Source organism: Telmatherina bonti (genome assembly GCF_933228915.1).
Source record: "Telmatherina bonti genome assembly, chromosome: 10".
NCBI lineage: Eukaryota > Metazoa > Chordata > Actinopteri > Atheriniformes > Telmatherinidae > Telmatherina > Telmatherina bonti.
In genome coordinates this window covers 8,476,747-8,494,271 of record NC_136628.1, presented here as the reverse complement: position 1 = coordinate 8,494,271, position 17,525 = coordinate 8,476,747, and the positions used below count along the sequence as shown (strand labels likewise).

The following is a 17,525-nucleotide window of genomic DNA, read 5'->3' as shown; positions in this document are numbered from 1 at the left end:
ATACCAGAATAAAAACCCTCAAAATTATATTAATCCTATAATTATTACAATTATTTTATTTTTCCACACCAAAAAAACTTGAATAATGACCCTCAAAACTGTATTGATCCCGATATATTGATCCAATAATTCTTACAAATTATTTTTTCACACCAAAAAATACCCAAATATAGACCTTCAAAACTATATTGATCCTATAATTCTTACAAATTATTTTTTCACTTCTACAAATTGCAACTGAGACCGACATGTGGCTTAAAACCAGGTTTATTATGACAAATGTACAAGATCCGATCCATAAGAAAAACAGTAAAATGAACAGAAATGTAAGAAGCAGACAAAAAACAAAACAAAAAAACAGCGACAACCAGTCTACTTGGATCTATACACAGTGGAGACGGTGTCTTTCCTTCCAGATTCATCATGAGGTAAAAAGGAAACTGTTAACACTTGTATCATTGGCACAGACTTCCCGTCTTAACCCGTCCCTTCACTCTGACGCAGGTCTGAACCATAAAAGTACATTATATGGCCTCCTGATCTCTGAAGGAACAGGGTCAGACAAGTATCCTCACTCCTTTACTCCGATTCCATCCACAACATCCACCTCTATTACACCTGTATATTTCAGTTTGCTATATTCTGTCCATCTAAAGGCGATATACTATACATGTCGTGTGCAAGGAAAGCAGCACATATAAGCTTTTGTCTTGGAAGTCATGTTTTGGCCACAGCCAGTATCAAAACTGTATGATAAATAGAGTGGTTTATCCTCTGAAGACCATGCTGGGAGTCATTTACAAACTATTTTACAAGCAGGCTTCACTTCCTATCAGATTTCTACAACACCCCACTCTCACCAAGCTCCTGTAACACGCCTGAGCTTGCTCAGTGCTCGCTTACCGCTGCAGTTTCACTGCAATGCCATAGATCCTGTCACGTTGGCTTCATAAGTCCTTCAGCAACAGGCCCCAGAGAGAAACGGCGCTAAAACATGCTGCAAGTTTGTTATAAAAACTGTTGTGCCGATATCACTTTCCTACAAAAAGAAAACTGTTAGAAAGTCATGCAATCCCAAAGAATTGCCCCGATATATTTGGTTTTTTTTTCTCCAATCATTACAAAAATGCTTCTAAATATATTACAGCAAAAACTACAGATATACACACAGACTGGTTCCAGCAGAGGTCAGTAAAGTCTATTCGCCCATAAACTAAATCCCATCTTTTCACCTCTACTTTTTTTTATTACGCTTTGATTTTCAAGATGTTGTTCTGGGTTGAGGTTGAGCAGTTAAAAAAAAATAAAAAAAAAACAGGAAAAAGGAAAAGTGTAGAAAAAGATCCAGAAACGAAAGAAAAAGCAGGGCTGGTTTGGAGCAGAGTGTTATTTTTGTTGTGGGGGGGGGGGGGGGGGGGAGACCGCTGCTGGTTTGGGAACCTTCCACAAAGGATAATATACAAAAAAAACAGAAAAAACACTTTACATTTTTGCTCAAAGAGACGACAAATAAAGGTTTAGATATACAAAAAATACATAATTATTAAAAACAAAAACCACAAATGTAATAAAATGATGCTAAACTAGATCTGAAGATGAGGAGGGACGAGAGGTTCCCTTCCAACATTCCCAGATTAATTCTAAAAACGGAGACCAGTGCTGATGGCAGCGCACATTAATTCAAATAATTATACATGTATACAATATACAAAAGCTACTCTAGCAAATACAAAAGTTCAAAGGAGGGGTGGACAGACGCAGGTTGGTCACAGATATACATTCATACCTTCAAACGATGCAACAGGCTGTGTGTGTATACTGGTGGTGGTTTAATATGGAGGTGAAACACTGGGAATAACTTTCTGGGTGTGTGAAGAGTTAGCTTATCTAATGTGTGATTCAGCCATCATCGAGATTCACCAACAAAAGTTCTGACAAATTAAACAAAACATGTTGGATGGAGTCTTTTCGCTTTGTACAAATGGCAAACTAGTCATTAAAGACCTTTTTAGAGTAAAAACATGGTTTGTTTTGGCTAAAATACCAATTTTTTTCCCTCTTATTTTAACATTTCAGTGCTTAAAAACCCAATTAGTTGGTTTCTTTTTTTAAGAAAACTGAGAAGTAAAGGTCAAAAGTACAAATTAGATCAAAGTTTCAGCATAAAAAAGTGAGAACTGACTGTTTTCCATCTTACTCTTCTCCCCTTACAGTGCAGGAAAACCTGGAAGATCTGCTGTAGCTGGAGGATGGATAACTGCACACAGACGGGGCAACATGTTAAGGCTTAAAATACTACATGATTCATCTTTTCATCGCAGCAATTTTAACTCATTGGCTGCTAAAGACGTCTTTTAACATCTTTAATCTAAATGTTCGCTAACAAAGGTGCAGATTCTGTTGTCCTGCAGCTTGACGTTCTGTGGGTCCTGAAAGACGAGCCAGGACACTCCAGACGCTGGCAGTAAGGGGCGCTCCGCTATGACAGTGAAACCCTAAGAATACAGAAGAAACTCCACAAAGGCGTTTCTGCTTGTGGACAAAGCTTTAAAAGTGGAGAAAAAACTGTCGGCCCGGTTTAATCTGGTTAAAATCCAATCAGTAAACTATCTGCAGCTTCATGAAGAGAAGAGACGGCAGCATTTATACTCCCACAGCTCCCATTCAGGGATTTCCAGACTGCATTATCAACCCTTTTTAGAAACCTTTTTGTCCATTTAGGCCACTTTTCCTGGCGGACACGTTGGATATTTTACCCATACAAGATTCATTACTTTGCAGAACAAAACAGCAGAGAACAGTTTACTTCCCTTTCACAAAGAGCTCCTCTCCCAAAAACTACAGTAAAAACATTCCTGATTAATATTTCACAACTTTATTTTTATCTCAAATCTTTCAGTCATGAAAACAACCAAATATTCCATGACTGAAATTATTCTAATCTTCTAAATGACATTTTAATTGCATAATGTCACTGTTTTTATGAGAAAAAAAAAGGAAAACTTACTTTACATTAAAAAAAAAAAAAAAACATGTTGGGGATCCAAGGATTTATTTATTTTTGCACATTAGTCTTAAATCTAGATGCATCTGTAATGTGTTTGTGTGTTTTTATGTCCTTTTGTGCTCAAATGACCTGAAAGGTTTGAAATCTGAATTAAAGACAATTTTAAATATTTTTTTCTGTCATTTTAAAGACTGATCCCCAAAGACACGAAATGTTTTTAATTTTCTCATAAATGTTTAAAATCATTTCAATGATTACAAATGTGAATGAAGTTAAATAAAAGATTTTGAGAAAAAAAAAGTGTGAAAATTTGTTTGCAGCAGATTTTGGAAGAGGAATTTGTCCACTAAGGACCTAAAAAGGTCGGAAACTGTAGAGTCCCAGTTAATTACGGGATGATTTATGAACAAATACACCTAAAATAAGAAGTTTTAGTGGCAGGTTTGTACCAACAGCAAGAAGCTGCAACTAAACAGGTAAAAAAAAAACCAAAATGTACTGAAATGGCGAGACGTTTGGAGGAAGGTCTGGCGGTCTGAAGGCAAACTGGTGCCCTTACTGGTTCAACAGTCCCACAGGGACAGCGTTGGACTGGGATCCAGTTCGTACTGCTGGGGAGAATCAGGTGAAACGTAACGAAGAATGACGAGGAGGTGTTGGCAGGGGAGGGAATAATAAAGTTAAGCAATATAAAAATACAATACACAAAAAAAGAAACAGTACACCATTTTGTTTGTTTGTTTTTTACAACTGTTCGTTATTGCAGACGTAGTCCACCAGGTCTGTGACTCCTAACAAGTCGTCCTCCTCATCGTCCTGAGCTGCCAGGTCCTGGCCAACCAGACCGTTTGGTGCGACGGCGGCAGCTGGTGCGGAGCTGATGTTTTTAGACGGCTCCAGATGTGGGAGGAGGCTGGGAGCGGCGGGGGTCGGCCGGGCGACGACCCCCTCCAAGCTCTTCTGTCCGTTAGATGGCTGCAGCAAACTGCCGTCCGGCGGGTTTGATCCCTTTGAATCCTCCTCCCCAGATTTCTTCTCCTTTGTTTTTTCCTCCGGCTCGTCGTTGTCGTCCGAGTCGTCCGAGTCGATGCGGTTCACGCGTTTACGGATGGGACGATCCTCCTCTGAGGAGTCGTCTGAGGAGTCCGAGTCGTCCTCTTCGGACGCCCGCCTGCGTTTCAGCGCCAGACGCCGGCGCCGCTGCCGGGAGTCTTCCTCCGACGAGTCGGCTCGCCTCTTCAGCCTCCGATCTCTCGACTCCTCTTCAGAGTCTCTGGAGAAACTCGCTGGAGAGACAAAGAAACCTGTTTAGTCGTCTGCATCGCTCTGAGCAGCGGAACACGAATCACTGCTGTCATGAACCCAAACTGGTCTCACTGAATCTAAAGTCACTCAAATTTCAAGGTAGAAAAAACTCTCTAAAACCAGTCGTTTCCGTTGCCATGGAAACCAAAGGTCGGGAGTGCTGGAAAACTCAAACATGTGTTTAGGCGATAAAAAAAACCGCGCTGCTCACATGTCTGATGAGTATTAAAAACTACAACTCTGCAGAAAGCTCAGAAAACTAGACATAGCATCATAGAACCGCTTTAAATAAATATGTTTGCATTCAGATTTATTTGTGTCTCTATTTGTGTCTCTAATGTCTGATTTACTCTTCTTATATACATATCTCCTTCCCATTTCAACTCCTTCACTCACAGGCTTTTTTTTTTTTTTTTTTAAATTAATAAATTGCAGTGAAACTGATTATTTCAGCCAATAGCGTCACAGATCTGATGCTGACATCACCAACCGCAGGCGGTTTGTTTGTTTTTTTTTAATTTATTTCCTAATCAATGTTTTTAATCCCCAGCAAACAAATCCCTCCTAATACCCCCTGGTGGACCCACACCTCCAAAACACAAATGATAAAATAATGAACTTCCAGCTAAAGATAATTATTGGACGACCCTTTCATAGTAGTTTTGTTCCGATGACACGACATGAAAAAACAAACGTAATCAAATCAGTTTTGCTGAGTGTCGAGGCCATTTATGTGTTTTTTTTCTCCTTTAAGAAAAATGGCTTTTATGCAAGTTAAATTATGTTTTGTATTATATTTTAGGTTATATTACACAGATTTTTATTTAAAGTCTGTTATTTAGCTTTTTGATGAGTGTGAGAACGGTGAGGGAAGACGGGTCATTTATGTCACGTCTCGGGGCGGCGTGTTGGGTTTTTTTGTTGGAGATGAGTGTCAGGTGGCGTGAGATAGGATGAAATGAATTTTGACCACTTTCAGGCGTTTAGTTGGTTTTTGTTAACTGGAACAAATATACAATAATGATCCATCTTTATTTTATTATTTATTTAAATAAAAATAAATCATTTGTGTTTTTCTAAATCTTTTCCCTTTTTATTTTATTTGGGTTTTGGAAGTGCGGACAAAAAATCGCGCTGCCACCGCCTTTAAAAGGAAAAGCTGGTACACTGAGATTATTTGACAGATTTTTAGATGACTCAATTTTTAGATAATTCATATTTCATTCTGGAGCCGTTCTTGTAGCCATGAAGTAAATTTAAGGAGGAATTAAGAGTTTAATCATCTCTGACATGAATCCAAACAGTTTCTACAGGAATTATAGGAACATGTTTGTTTTGCTCCTTTTGTTGTAAATAAAATTAAATAAATAAGCTGTAATTTTTAATAAAACTTACGGTCACAAAGGGAACTTCTTAACCTCACGTTGGACATTTTTGATGTTCGTAAAAAAAAAAAAACTATAAATCTTAAAATGCAGATAAAAGCAGCGACAGCATCATTAAAGACTGAAATGGAATAATATTAAATAAATTAACTTTCTTTTTTTGTAAATTGGAAACGTTTCTGGGAATTTGACAACCAGAACGTGGAATCACCTGCACCTGACAGCTTATTACATGTACAGTACACTGAAACGTGCGCTTTGAGCTGTTGACTGACCGTCGCTCTCCGAGCTGTCCTGGCGGTGTCTGGCTTTCATTTTGGCTCGGTTGGTTCCCGCCTGAGAACCTTCCGACTCCGACGTCTCGCAGTAGTTCACCTGCTTCTTCTGGCTCCTCCGAGAGCGCCGTCGGCTCATGTCCAGGTCGCTGTCGCTGTACTCGCTGGACCCTTCAGTCACTGCACACAGTTGGTGACAAACACGTGAAAAACTGCACAGTTCAGACCCCGTTTGGACGGTTTGAGGTGCATTAAAAACATCAAATGAACATCTTCTGCTGTTTTGTGGTGATAAAGATTATTCCAGCGCCAAAAAAAGACTCAGTCTGAAATGAAGTACTACTACAGTACTACAGGGTACACAAGCAGTTTATATTGTTTTTGCGATAAAGACAAGTTTTCCTTTCACACTTTAACTCTGTACTTTTCTCTCCATTCCTTTCTTTTCTACCCTTTTTTGATTTTAGTTTTTCTCTTTCCCTGCCAGGTTCAGCATCGCCGTGTCAGGACCGATGGTTATGATATTATTATTATTATTATTTATATTATTATGATAAAGACTAATAAAATTATTCAGAATATCAAGGACGAGACGTCTCCCTCAGCAGAGCAAATCTGTCTAGAGAAACATGGCGAACAGACTGCCGTTCTGCATGTTATGATGCTGGACGGGGTTTAAAATAAAACGAAAGGAAATGAAGGTCCTGCTAGTTTCCATGGAGATGAAGGGAGTTTTATAGTAAAACCATGATAGGCCCGACATCTTTCTGGACTTACAGGGTGTTTCTAAGGGGAATGTGGGGTCTGGACTCTCCTGAATGATCATTATTAGAGGTGCCCATCATCATCATCATCATCATCATCATCATCATCATCGGCAGATATTTACCTGATTAACACCTCCATTAAACGTCTGGAAACTGCATCAACCTAGGTCTGGGCGATTAATCGGATTTTAATCCCAACTACAATCTGGATTTTCAACGATCATAAAAATAAAAGGGTGCAATTATTTTTCTCTTTGCAGTTTCCTCTCCTGCTGTCTTCAGCTGCTAATCGAGCGTCTCTGGCGTTGCAGCGCTGTGCTGTAAACTCCTCCCACAGCCGCTTTGCTTTCATTCAGACACTGTTGCCAACTTGGAGACTTTCTCACTAAATCTGGCGACTTTTTTTGTTAAAAGCGACAAATCTAGCAGCTTTTACTGGAGTTATTAGAGACTTTTCTGGTGACTTGAAGGCACATATTGTTCTGCAGTTACTGTAAGGAAGGAGTCCCGTCCTAAAGCACTCCCAGGCGGCCAGTCTCAGTCGGCTCCGGCTGCAGGTCCATGTAGAATAACTGCTGTAGGTTGTGGAAGTTCACCTAAACATAGTTTATACCATTGTCAGGGAGAACTATACATAGTTCGGCAAGTTAAATCACTGTAATATCCCTCTGTTACGAGGCGTTACCATAGCAACGCATTAACCAGCTGGTTCAGCTGTCTTAACAGGTGAATGAGAGAAACGCGCTGCAGCCTGACAGCGGTTGTTTGGCATAAAACGTACATCCAGGCCAACATAAAATAGTTCCTATATAAGCGGTAAAAGCGGATTAAACAACTCGGAACCGTCCATTAGACGGTTATAATGCACGACGCGGAGTCTAGAACACCACGACGCGCAGCGTTGGTTATAAAATACTGGATAATTGTGTTAAATAATCGAGATCTCAATTTCAGTCAAAATAATCGTGATTATCATTTTTGATTGTTTCTGTTTTGTTAGTAGCTCGGCTTTTCTCTTCAGGCAGCGTTTTGCTCCGTACTACGAGAGTTTTGGTCTTAAACTTGGATGTTTTTCATTCCAGGCTGCTCGGCTACAGACTGCTTGACCTGTTGGGAGACGTCTCCCGCAATCCACGTACCTATCTCATCCTCGTCATCCTCATCCGTCTCATCCTCTTCGTCATCCGAGTATCCCCTCGGTCTCCGGCGCTTTCTGGAGCTTTGCCTGCGTTTCGGCTGCTTCCTGCTCAGCGAGGAAGAAAAGTGCCTGCCGCCGCCGCTGTCGTTCGAGTCCCCTTCTGTTTCTGCTTCCGTCTCGTTGTCGGTGACCACAAACTCTTCCTCCGAGCTGAATCCAAACAAGCGTTCAGTAACGTGACAAACACGGACACGAGCCACAGAGGGACGATTCAACCCGTACCTTTCACTGAGGCGGAACTCTTCCTCGCTCTCCTCCTCGTCAACCGTGCTGTCGCTGTCCAGATCGTTGAGTCGCCGGCGTTTCTTCTTGCGCTGACCGGCGTTGCTTCGAGGCGGCCGACCGTTCTCTTTGCCCTCCTCTGCCTGAAGGATGGTGGAAATATCTTTTCCTCTGTGCCCTGTGATATTCGCCATGTCTTTACCTCGACCAGCACCTGCATTTAAAGAAAAATCCTCATAGCTTCATGAATTATTTAAGATATTATCCCTTCATCTACAATCAACATGGTTATCAGTTTATTTTCTACGGGACTGATGTGAGTCCTACCTCCACCCTCTGCCTCCTTGATGTCTTCCTCAATGGCTTCCTCGATCGCCTCGTCAAACTCATCAAATCTGCAAAATGAAAGTAGGATCAACCAAGAATTTTACTCTAATCAAAGCTAAAATTACATCAAAAGTAGAAACAGGGATGTTGAACTAGCTCTTCTTTTTATAAAGGTGATGAATTATAAACGTCTTACATTTGCATCTACATGAGCTGCTGTAAACATGGAGTCATGCCAGAGAGGAGGAAGTGGTCGCAAAGAGAAAAGCAGTGCTGGCTCTCACCACCAACACCACAATGAGACATCCGCCATGTCTCCTACCACAAACACCAGTTTAAATGGTGATGGCTGCCTGTCCTTGAGTCAGAGATTTCCTTCCTGTTAAAAGGGAGTTTTTTCCTTCCCACTGTCGCCGTGTGCTTGCTCAGGATGGGAGATCTGTTGGTTTCCTTATATAGGCTGTTATGAATTGGCTTTAATTATGTTTTTTTTTTTCCCCCTGTCTGTAAAGCATCTTGAGATTGCATTGCTGTGATTTGACGCTATATAAATAAAGTTGAATTGAATTTAAACAGTTGAAACAGGACTGGGAACTGTTTGAAGGGGGACTGTTTTCACTGCTGCAACCAAGGCTGGATTATCAAATGGACAAGGGCTCAGGGGCCCATACCCATTGGGGGCCCATGTGGGGCAAACAGCAGCAGTTTGGCTTTTATGTACATTTAGTTTCATATCCAGATAGTTGCACCACAGTGACTATTGTGTTGCTATTGGTACCATTGGCTGAGAGATGTCAGAAACGTCATTTTCATTCACAATTTTTACAATGTTACGTTGTGGAACGGGGCCCCTGGAACACTCTGGGCCCAGGGACCTGTGTACTTTTAATCCGGCCCTGACTGAACCCATAAACCTGCAGCAGAGCAGCTGCGTTATTGGTGATGAAGAGCGGTGAAATGGACAGAACAAGAGTCGGATCTGTCATCTGGAGATATTTTGGTTTTAAAAGGTCAGATGTTGATCAAACAACTAAAGTCATTGCTGGAAATGGAAACATGACCAGTTAGCTTCATCAAGTTAGCCTCAAACAGTGTCTGAAACAAAGATCAGCACCTCCTCATCCTCAGATAAATCTGAAAATGATGGAGGACACTCAGATCAGAGGTAAAGACTACAGGTCCCTGAATCTGGAAATAAAATATATGACATAATATAGGATATATAGATAGTTAAAATGATAAATCCCTCATCCAGAAACAAACAAATGGCTGTTCCCCTCCCTCAGGCAAACTTAGGCTACGTTCAAACTACAGGCTGAAGTGACTTAAATCCGATGTTTTTGCTCCTATGCGACCTGTAACTGATCTTTTCTTAACAGTCTGAACAACATAGATCTGATATTTTCTTATGCAACTCAGGCCGCTTGGATATGTGGTCCTCAACCCGATATGTATCTGGTCTTGTGCCATGCGACTTCAGTCTGAACGGTCAGGTCGCATTAATCCGACCGACGCGTCATTGACACGCGACAAACATCATTATTCTGCGTTTGTTGTTTATGAACTCTTTATCAGTAAATGCGCTCACATCACTCTCCCACCAATCCCGGCTGCGACTCCGAACCCAAACATTTCTCTCTACAGTTGTTGCTGCCACAGCTCCACAAAAGGCCAAAATGACCAAAACTTGTACTTTCCTCTTCAGTAAACGTCTCCTTAAAACGAACCCGTTCACAATGTTGTGGCTACGGTTGGACGAAACTTTTAACTTTTATTTAACTTTCACGGTTGGACAAAACATTTAAAATAACAAATGCTCTGCTGCACATCCATACTTACTTCTGCAAACACAAAGACGCCACACGCACGCTCACTGCACGTCGCCATGTCTTCTACGCATGCTTCTGGTGCGCATGAGGTTCATACAGGAGATCACAAACGAGTCACATTTGATCGGAAAAGTGAACAGACTTTCAAAAAATTTGGATTTCACAAAAACATCCGATGTGAGCAGCAAGCCCCGCAGTCTGAACGTAGCCAAAAATCACCGGTAGAGTCGTGTTTGTGAACCCTGTCTGCAGGCCTACAGGCATTTCTACATGATATCCACTATAAATAATGTCAGTCGTACAGTAAACTCTGAGTACAGTTACTCTGAGCTGGTTCTCCAAACAACACCTGACTTATGAAGAATACCTGACACCATTAACACGTTTAGCTCCAAACACCAACCAGCTCTTCATGGAAAAACCTGCAGACACCAGTTGTACTGGTTGTCTAAATAAGCTGCTATGTCCTGACGTGCATGTCAGACCTGTAGCTGATGGTTTTCTTGGCTCTCGTTGACCTCCGACCCCAGCTTTTAACGCGTTTGACTTCTTTCTTCTCTTTGATGATAACCTCCGGCTTTTCTTCCTCCACCTCCACCTGTGAGGAGTTCAGAGTCCAACGTTACAAACACTGGCGGGTTTAATGTCCCACTGAGCGAGCTGGAAGTGACTTACAGAGGGTGTGATGATGTTTTCCAAACTGATTCCTACATAAATGAGACGCTCTTTCCTGCGGGAGATAAAACAGAAACGATGCATCTTTTACTGTTTGCAGGAATATAAAAGATCTGATTTAAAGCGACAGAGCAGAAAAGGAGCTGAAGTTTTTACCTTCAGCAACACATGCAGAAATAAAACAAGAATAATCAACAAAATATGAGAAACCAAAATCAAAATTAGAGCCGTTCTCTACTTTTCTGGTCTGGTTTGGTGTAAATGTACTTTGTATACAATGATAACTGAAGGTGTTTACATGTTTCATTCGTTTAAGGAAGGCTTGAAGGGGTTAAGATATCATGTGTGAGTAAAAATAACTTGGGAAGCATCTTTAAACAGCTCAGATTTACACACATGAACATAAAAAGTTGGTATTCTTCTATTATAAACAGAAAGCTCCACAACAGTGGCTGAAATAAGGTGAAATCCAGACAATTACGGGAAATAAATTAATAAAAATCAGACAGTGCTTTTGAACAACAGACTTATTTAAATAAAAAACAAACTAATAAACCTGTCCTCGACTAAATAATGCATCTCTTAGCGTCATAATGGCGACGGTTACATGATGTTTTTTTTAATTCGGAATTGAATAATTTGGATTAATCGTATTCTCCTACGAGTTTAAGTCCTCACTTAATTCCTCTTTAGAGCGGTGGGTTGGGAAGGGTTCTGATTGGACGTGACGTATGACGTATACCGGAAATAAACAAAGTTGGCTCCCTGCTTCTTGTCTTTTCAGTCGTAACTTGTAAAAACTACATAATAAGAACCAGTTTCACCGCTATTTTTATTATAAATGTGAAGCAGCAGCTCAACACCAGCATACTACTTCACTTTCTGCAGCAACTGAGGAGGAGAAGAAAGATAGACCACCGAACACGGGAGGCAGAACAACGCGCGTCATCGGGACAGGACAAGGTAACGAGCATGCTCAGAACGACCAGAATTAACTTAGAGCAGAATGAAGGTTTACATGACAAAGGAATTAAATAGATCGGAATAAAAAAATGCAAATAAACCAGACGCTTACATTCTGAATAGAAACTAGCATTAGGAATTAAGTGTTTACATTGTCGTTTTTCATCAGTTTAAAGCAGAATTAACTTTTATTCGGAATTAAAACTCCCATGTAAACGTACAGATTGTAGCCCGACTCCCTGCATTTACATGATTCCTGCAACTCGGAGAGACTCCTTTCTTTCTGGGGAGTTTTTGTCATGAAGCTGTTGGAGGACAGCTTTCTGACGATAAGTGTTCGCTTCATGTTCTCATCTGTAAACATCGAGCCTCGCCAAAGAGATCCACTCTCGTCTCATCTGTCGAAGGACGTCCTCTCAGAAGCTTTGTTCCACATTTATCTGCTTTTTTTATTTGCTTTCTAGTCCTTGGTCGTCGTCCATGAAGTTCCTTTTGGCTCGAGCACTGACAGAAGATCAATGTAACTTTAATGAAACTCATTTTACGTGTATAAAACTAAATTTACCTTTGGTAAATATACACGACATCCAGAAGCAAAATTCATCATAAAAGAGTGATCTTGGGACCACAAAATCCGCTAAAAACCGCTTTATGTTGGGAGAAATGGGCATGAAGTGGGGAAAACACAGCACACACTAAACATGAAGACTCTTTATACCAGGGGAGTCCAGCTGCGGTCTTAGAGGGCCACAATCCTGCAGCTTTTCCATGTATCCCTGCTCCAACACACCTGACTCAATCTAACAGCACTTCATTGGATCCATTTAACGCGAGTCAGGTATGTTGGAGCAGGAATACATGGAAAACCTGCAGGACTGGGCCCTCGAGGACCCACTTTGGAGACCCCTGCTTTATATTTTACACTGTCTTCATTTTTACCATACATGAACTAGTATGTAGTGATGAGGGGGAAATACATGTAAAAGTAACATACAAAAAAATTTTATGAAACAAACAGAAAAAGATCAGACAACCGTGTTTTTTTCCTCGCGTTTCATAATTTATTTCAGCTGATTTGTCAGTGGGGGTGGGGATTAATGTCATCCATCTAGTCGCATAACTTCACACAATGACATTACCTATTAGCAGTAGATTGGTACCAGATACATGGAGGGCAGCAACTTATCTGCATTAATAATAAAACAGAATTATGTGTTGTTCTGTACCTCGTCGTCTGATGGGACACTCCACCTCCCTGCGCCTTCGGTGGTAACGTGATTAAACGGTGAGGTGTCAGAGAGCTCTACTCAGTTGTTTGCATTCAATTAGCGCATCACTAGATTGGAGTAATTCTTACACACTGGGGCTTTAAAAAAGTAAATATCAGCTGTAAAACTACGTCAAAGATATATTAAGGCGAATTAAAAACATCTACCAGTTTTAAAGATGGTTAAAAATGTTGTGTTGAATCTTTACAAATGCTTCCTTTTGAATATACCGGGGAGTACTCTTCAGGTAAGGTAGAAGTGGGAACTAGAAATGAATGTTGTGATTGAAGACCAAGAATGTGAAAAATTGTGTGAAAATTGGCCCAAACTGACTAGCAGTCCAACATGGACCAACATTTTAAAACCCCATTTATTATCTCTAAGTTTGACAAAACTAAAACAAATTTATGCTGGAGAAATTGTGGGCAAATTGGAGATCACACACATTTTTTGGGACTGTTGGAAACTTCAGTCGTTCTGGGAGGGAATCAGGGGAGAACTTTCCAAAATATTACATACCTACATTGAATTTGACCCACTGATTTTTATCTTTGGGGTTCATTTTTTAAATAAGGATAAAAGAATATCTTTTGAAAATTCTTGTCTTAGTAGCAAAAAAAATGATAACTGTATCCTTGTATAAACCACGTCCTCCAACAATAAATCAGGAAAGAATTCTGAGGGTTTATACAATGGAAAAAAACACAGCAAACCTAAACCTTCCCACTGATTTGTTTAAGAAGAGGTGGAATCCTGTGACAATCTGTTTGTTTTTGACACTGTAGCATTTCAGTCTGTTGTTGGGGGGAATTATTTGGTTTTTTCTGTACTCATTAAAATAATCACAGGCAGATAGAAAAAAGTCAGACATTTCCTTCTTTGTAACAGTACACTGATTTGAGGTACCAGCTTGCCGAGACGTTCTGTTTGGTTTTTTATTTTGTTTACTATTATTTTTTGTTTGTTTTGTTTGCTAAAACAATATGTAGCTTTCTACATTAATATGTACAGATTGTATATATTGTAAAGCTTGAAATATGAATAAAACTGTGTTAAAAAAAAAAAAAAAAAAAGATGGTTAAAAATGCAAATAATAAGTGAGTGTGAAGACCATCCGTGTAATCCAGGATGGTAATGATGAGTATTAAAGCCAGAAATATCAGGACGTTCTTTTTCTCTTCTTGGTTTTTGAGGGAAAAAAATCAGCTTCTATTGTGTATTTTTTGCATAAAGAGAATTAAAATCGAGTGGTGTGTTGTGAGAAAGACGGATAAACGCTTATACTTCTGCCTACTTCTTTTCAAATATGTTATGCGTTGATCTGAATTAGTCATGAATTTACCGCTTACATCCAAGACGGTTGTCTGCAGTCCTGTGGACTTTAAACATCTTCTCACCTTTAAGGATTTATTTCTAATCTAACAAGACTAATTTCTTCTCGGCTCTGGTCTACGATCATCATGGCTTTATTACACCATGATATCAAGCACCCATAGATATATAGAAATGAAGTATAAGTATCTCTACTTATTGAAGTATTACTTTTTCTCTCCTACTTCTACTTTTACTCCACTACATATTTTGGATCACTATGATACTTTTATTCCAATAGATTTTTATTGTCTTATTTTTATTGTCGTTATTTGTTACAACAAAAAAAAAAGAAGAAAAAAAAAGAAAAAAAAACAATGATAATTTGTTTAAATCCATTATACTTGTTATATTTGTGTGATATTTGTCGCTATACACAAGCTCTGTACGCAAGTGAGTACGTTTCAGTTTCACGCCAGTTAAAATAAAAAAAAACAAGAGTGAGACCTCTTTCCTCCAACAAAAGGATCTTTGGCAGCTTTGCTGAGAGGGTGTGAAGGAGCGTCACGCAGTGAGTTAGCAGCAACATAATATGTCTCTTGTGCTTTATGAGTAAGCAACATAACCGTATAAAAGTGTGTGTGAGAATCAACAATACTAATTACTTTAGTTTTCACAGAAAAACTAGCTTATAAGTGTCCAACTTGCCTTTAGTTGCCATAAGTTCTGGATGAAAAGAGACGTCTTTACATAAAATAAAACATTTAAAGTATACTGACTGGTTTAAGATGGGGAAAAAAAATCTATAGAGGGGAATGAACATACACGTGTGTTTTTTTCATGGATGTTCTTGTTCATGTACTACTGCTCCAGTAAAAGGATTTCTGACTGTCAGGCTAAAAGTTTGACATAATAAACAACATGATATACAAAGTTTAATGTTGTCTGCAATAACTACGCACCACAATGAACTGCTTTTACTTTCAGTACTTGAGTAAAAATGTTTAAAATAAACTACTTGTAATACTTTAGTACAAAAAATGTTGAATACTTTAGTACTTCTACTTAAGTGGGGCACTTAGAACACTTCAACTCCTATTCAAGTAACCTTATTCATAGAGTACTTGTACTTTTACTTGAGTCTTGATTTCTAGTACTTTGTACATGTCTGCAAGCACCACAGTGACATCTTACCTTCAGTTAGACAACCATGTGGGTGAATTATTTCACATCTTTCTGAGTGACACCAACATGTTGTCCGAGCTAGTTGCAGAGTATTTTATCCATGTGTGCGTGTTTTGGCTCAAGACGGTGTTATTAAAACAGGTCTGTTCTCACCTCCTCTCAGCTCTTTGCCTCTTCTTCAAGGCCGCGTCGAGGTTTTGGAGCTGCTCCTCTAGCTTGTCGCAGAGCTGCTTCTACAGATGGGGTCATGAGAGCATGTTCAGCCTCACTCAGAGCTCACTTACTCTCATGCCGTTTATTTGTGGGGGTCTTACGGGTACGTACATGCTGGCAGGGTGGACAGAACCATTCTCCATCAGGGATGATCATGAGGGGAGGTCTGAGACAGGCTGTGTGGTAGCCGCTGTCACACGAGTCACACAGTAAGATCTGGAAAACAGAAGCAAAAGATACACATTTCTGTCGTTGTGTTCAGTCAAATCAGACTTAATGAGAGCTTCTGGTGATCCAACAGAGTTTCTGCATTATTTTATGGACACTAACAGTGAAAAGTTTGGACACATTTTAATGGATTTAATAGAGAAGTGTGTCAAACTTGTTTATACAAATACAGACACAAATAATCTTATTTCCAACTGCTTGATTACTGCACGTCTATATAAACATCTATTCTCTGCACATGGGAAAGCGTTTATAACAATGTAATGTCCAGTTTTTGCTCAAATTAATTAGTTTTCAGAGACGACGGTCCAGACTTTTATAATAGACATATTTATCTCATTAATCAGGGAGGTTATGTTTTACCCGGCATTTATCTGTCTGTCTGTTCAACTCAAATAACTCAAAAAGTTTTGGACGCACTTTCATGAAATTTTCAGGACTTTTTGGAAATGTGAAAAGGAAGAACTGATGTAATTTAGGTGGTGATCCGGATCACCGTATGGATGCAGGAATTTTTTTTAAAGGTGTAGCGCTGAGCTGCTGGGAACGGCAGGTCAGGGCTGTGCTATTTGTTGCGCTCGGAGCGCTGGCTCTGATGGATCCACAGGGATAAATAAATAAAACATAACCTCCTCAGTGGAGGTAATAAATGACACACTTCTCGGCAACGATGAAATCTGTTGTGTTTATGTGCGGACTTTTAATGTGCTTCTGATGCACGTTATTAGAGCGCGATGTAACGCAATGCCCGTATTCAGGATTGTTTATTACCTCCACCAAGGAGTAGGACTAATTAATCGGATTTTAATCTCAATTACGATCTGGGTTTTCAACGATCATGAAAATAAAAGTGTGTGATTATTTTTCTCTTTGCAGTTTCCTCTCCTGCTGTCTTCAGCTGCTAATCGAGCGTCTCTGGCGTTGCAGCGCTGTGCTGTAAACTCCTCCCACAGCCGCTTTAGTTTCCGTCATTGCCAACTTGGCGACTTTTTTTTTTGTTAAAAGAGACTAGCATCAAATTTAGCAACTTTTACTGGAGTTATGAGATGTTTCTGGTGTTTTGGGAACTGACTGGAAGTCAGTTTTATCAGCTTTATCTGTTTGTGTTCAACATAACTCAAAACGTTATGGACCGATTTTCATTATAGTTGTTGGAAATGTGAAAAAGAAGAACTGATTAGATTTTGGTGATGATCCAGATCACCGTTTGGATCCAGTCTTTAACATTGTGCTTGGTGGAGGTTTGTGATCTCCGAGTGCTTTTCCAGTTATTTATTTATTCTATTTCTTACATGGAACTAAACCCAGCTAAGCTCTAACTTCTGGAATCAGTGTTTTCTAAAATAACTTCTTCAGCAACCATGTCA

The 17,525-nt window shown here is 39.8% G+C and overlaps 1 protein-coding gene across 1 annotated transcript in view; it reads right to left on the bottom strand.

Moving 5' to 3' along the window:
- Positions 1-249: 249 nt before the first annotated feature.
- rsf1b.1 (remodeling and spacing factor 1b, tandem duplicate 1) overlaps positions 250-17,525 on the bottom strand; it is a gene marked incomplete at its 5' end in the record, with an annotated part of 36,707 nt that continues 19,431 nt past the window's right edge. Inside the window, 9 exons of the mRNA XM_079247975.1 lie at positions 250-4,293; positions 5,973-6,152; positions 7,879-8,087; positions 8,160-8,373; positions 8,487-8,554; positions 10,801-10,913; positions 10,991-11,045; positions 15,871-15,950; positions 16,042-16,146. Of these exons, the coding sequence (XP_079104101.1) occupies positions 3,752-4,293; positions 5,973-6,152; positions 7,879-8,087; positions 8,160-8,373; positions 8,487-8,554; positions 10,801-10,913; positions 10,991-11,045; positions 15,871-15,950; positions 16,042-16,146 (1,566 nt within the window). The 3' untranslated portion in view covers positions 250-3,751. The remainder of the gene's footprint in view (positions 4,294-5,972; positions 6,153-7,878; positions 8,088-8,159; positions 8,374-8,486; positions 8,555-10,800; positions 10,914-10,990; positions 11,046-15,870; positions 15,951-16,041; positions 16,147-17,525) is intronic.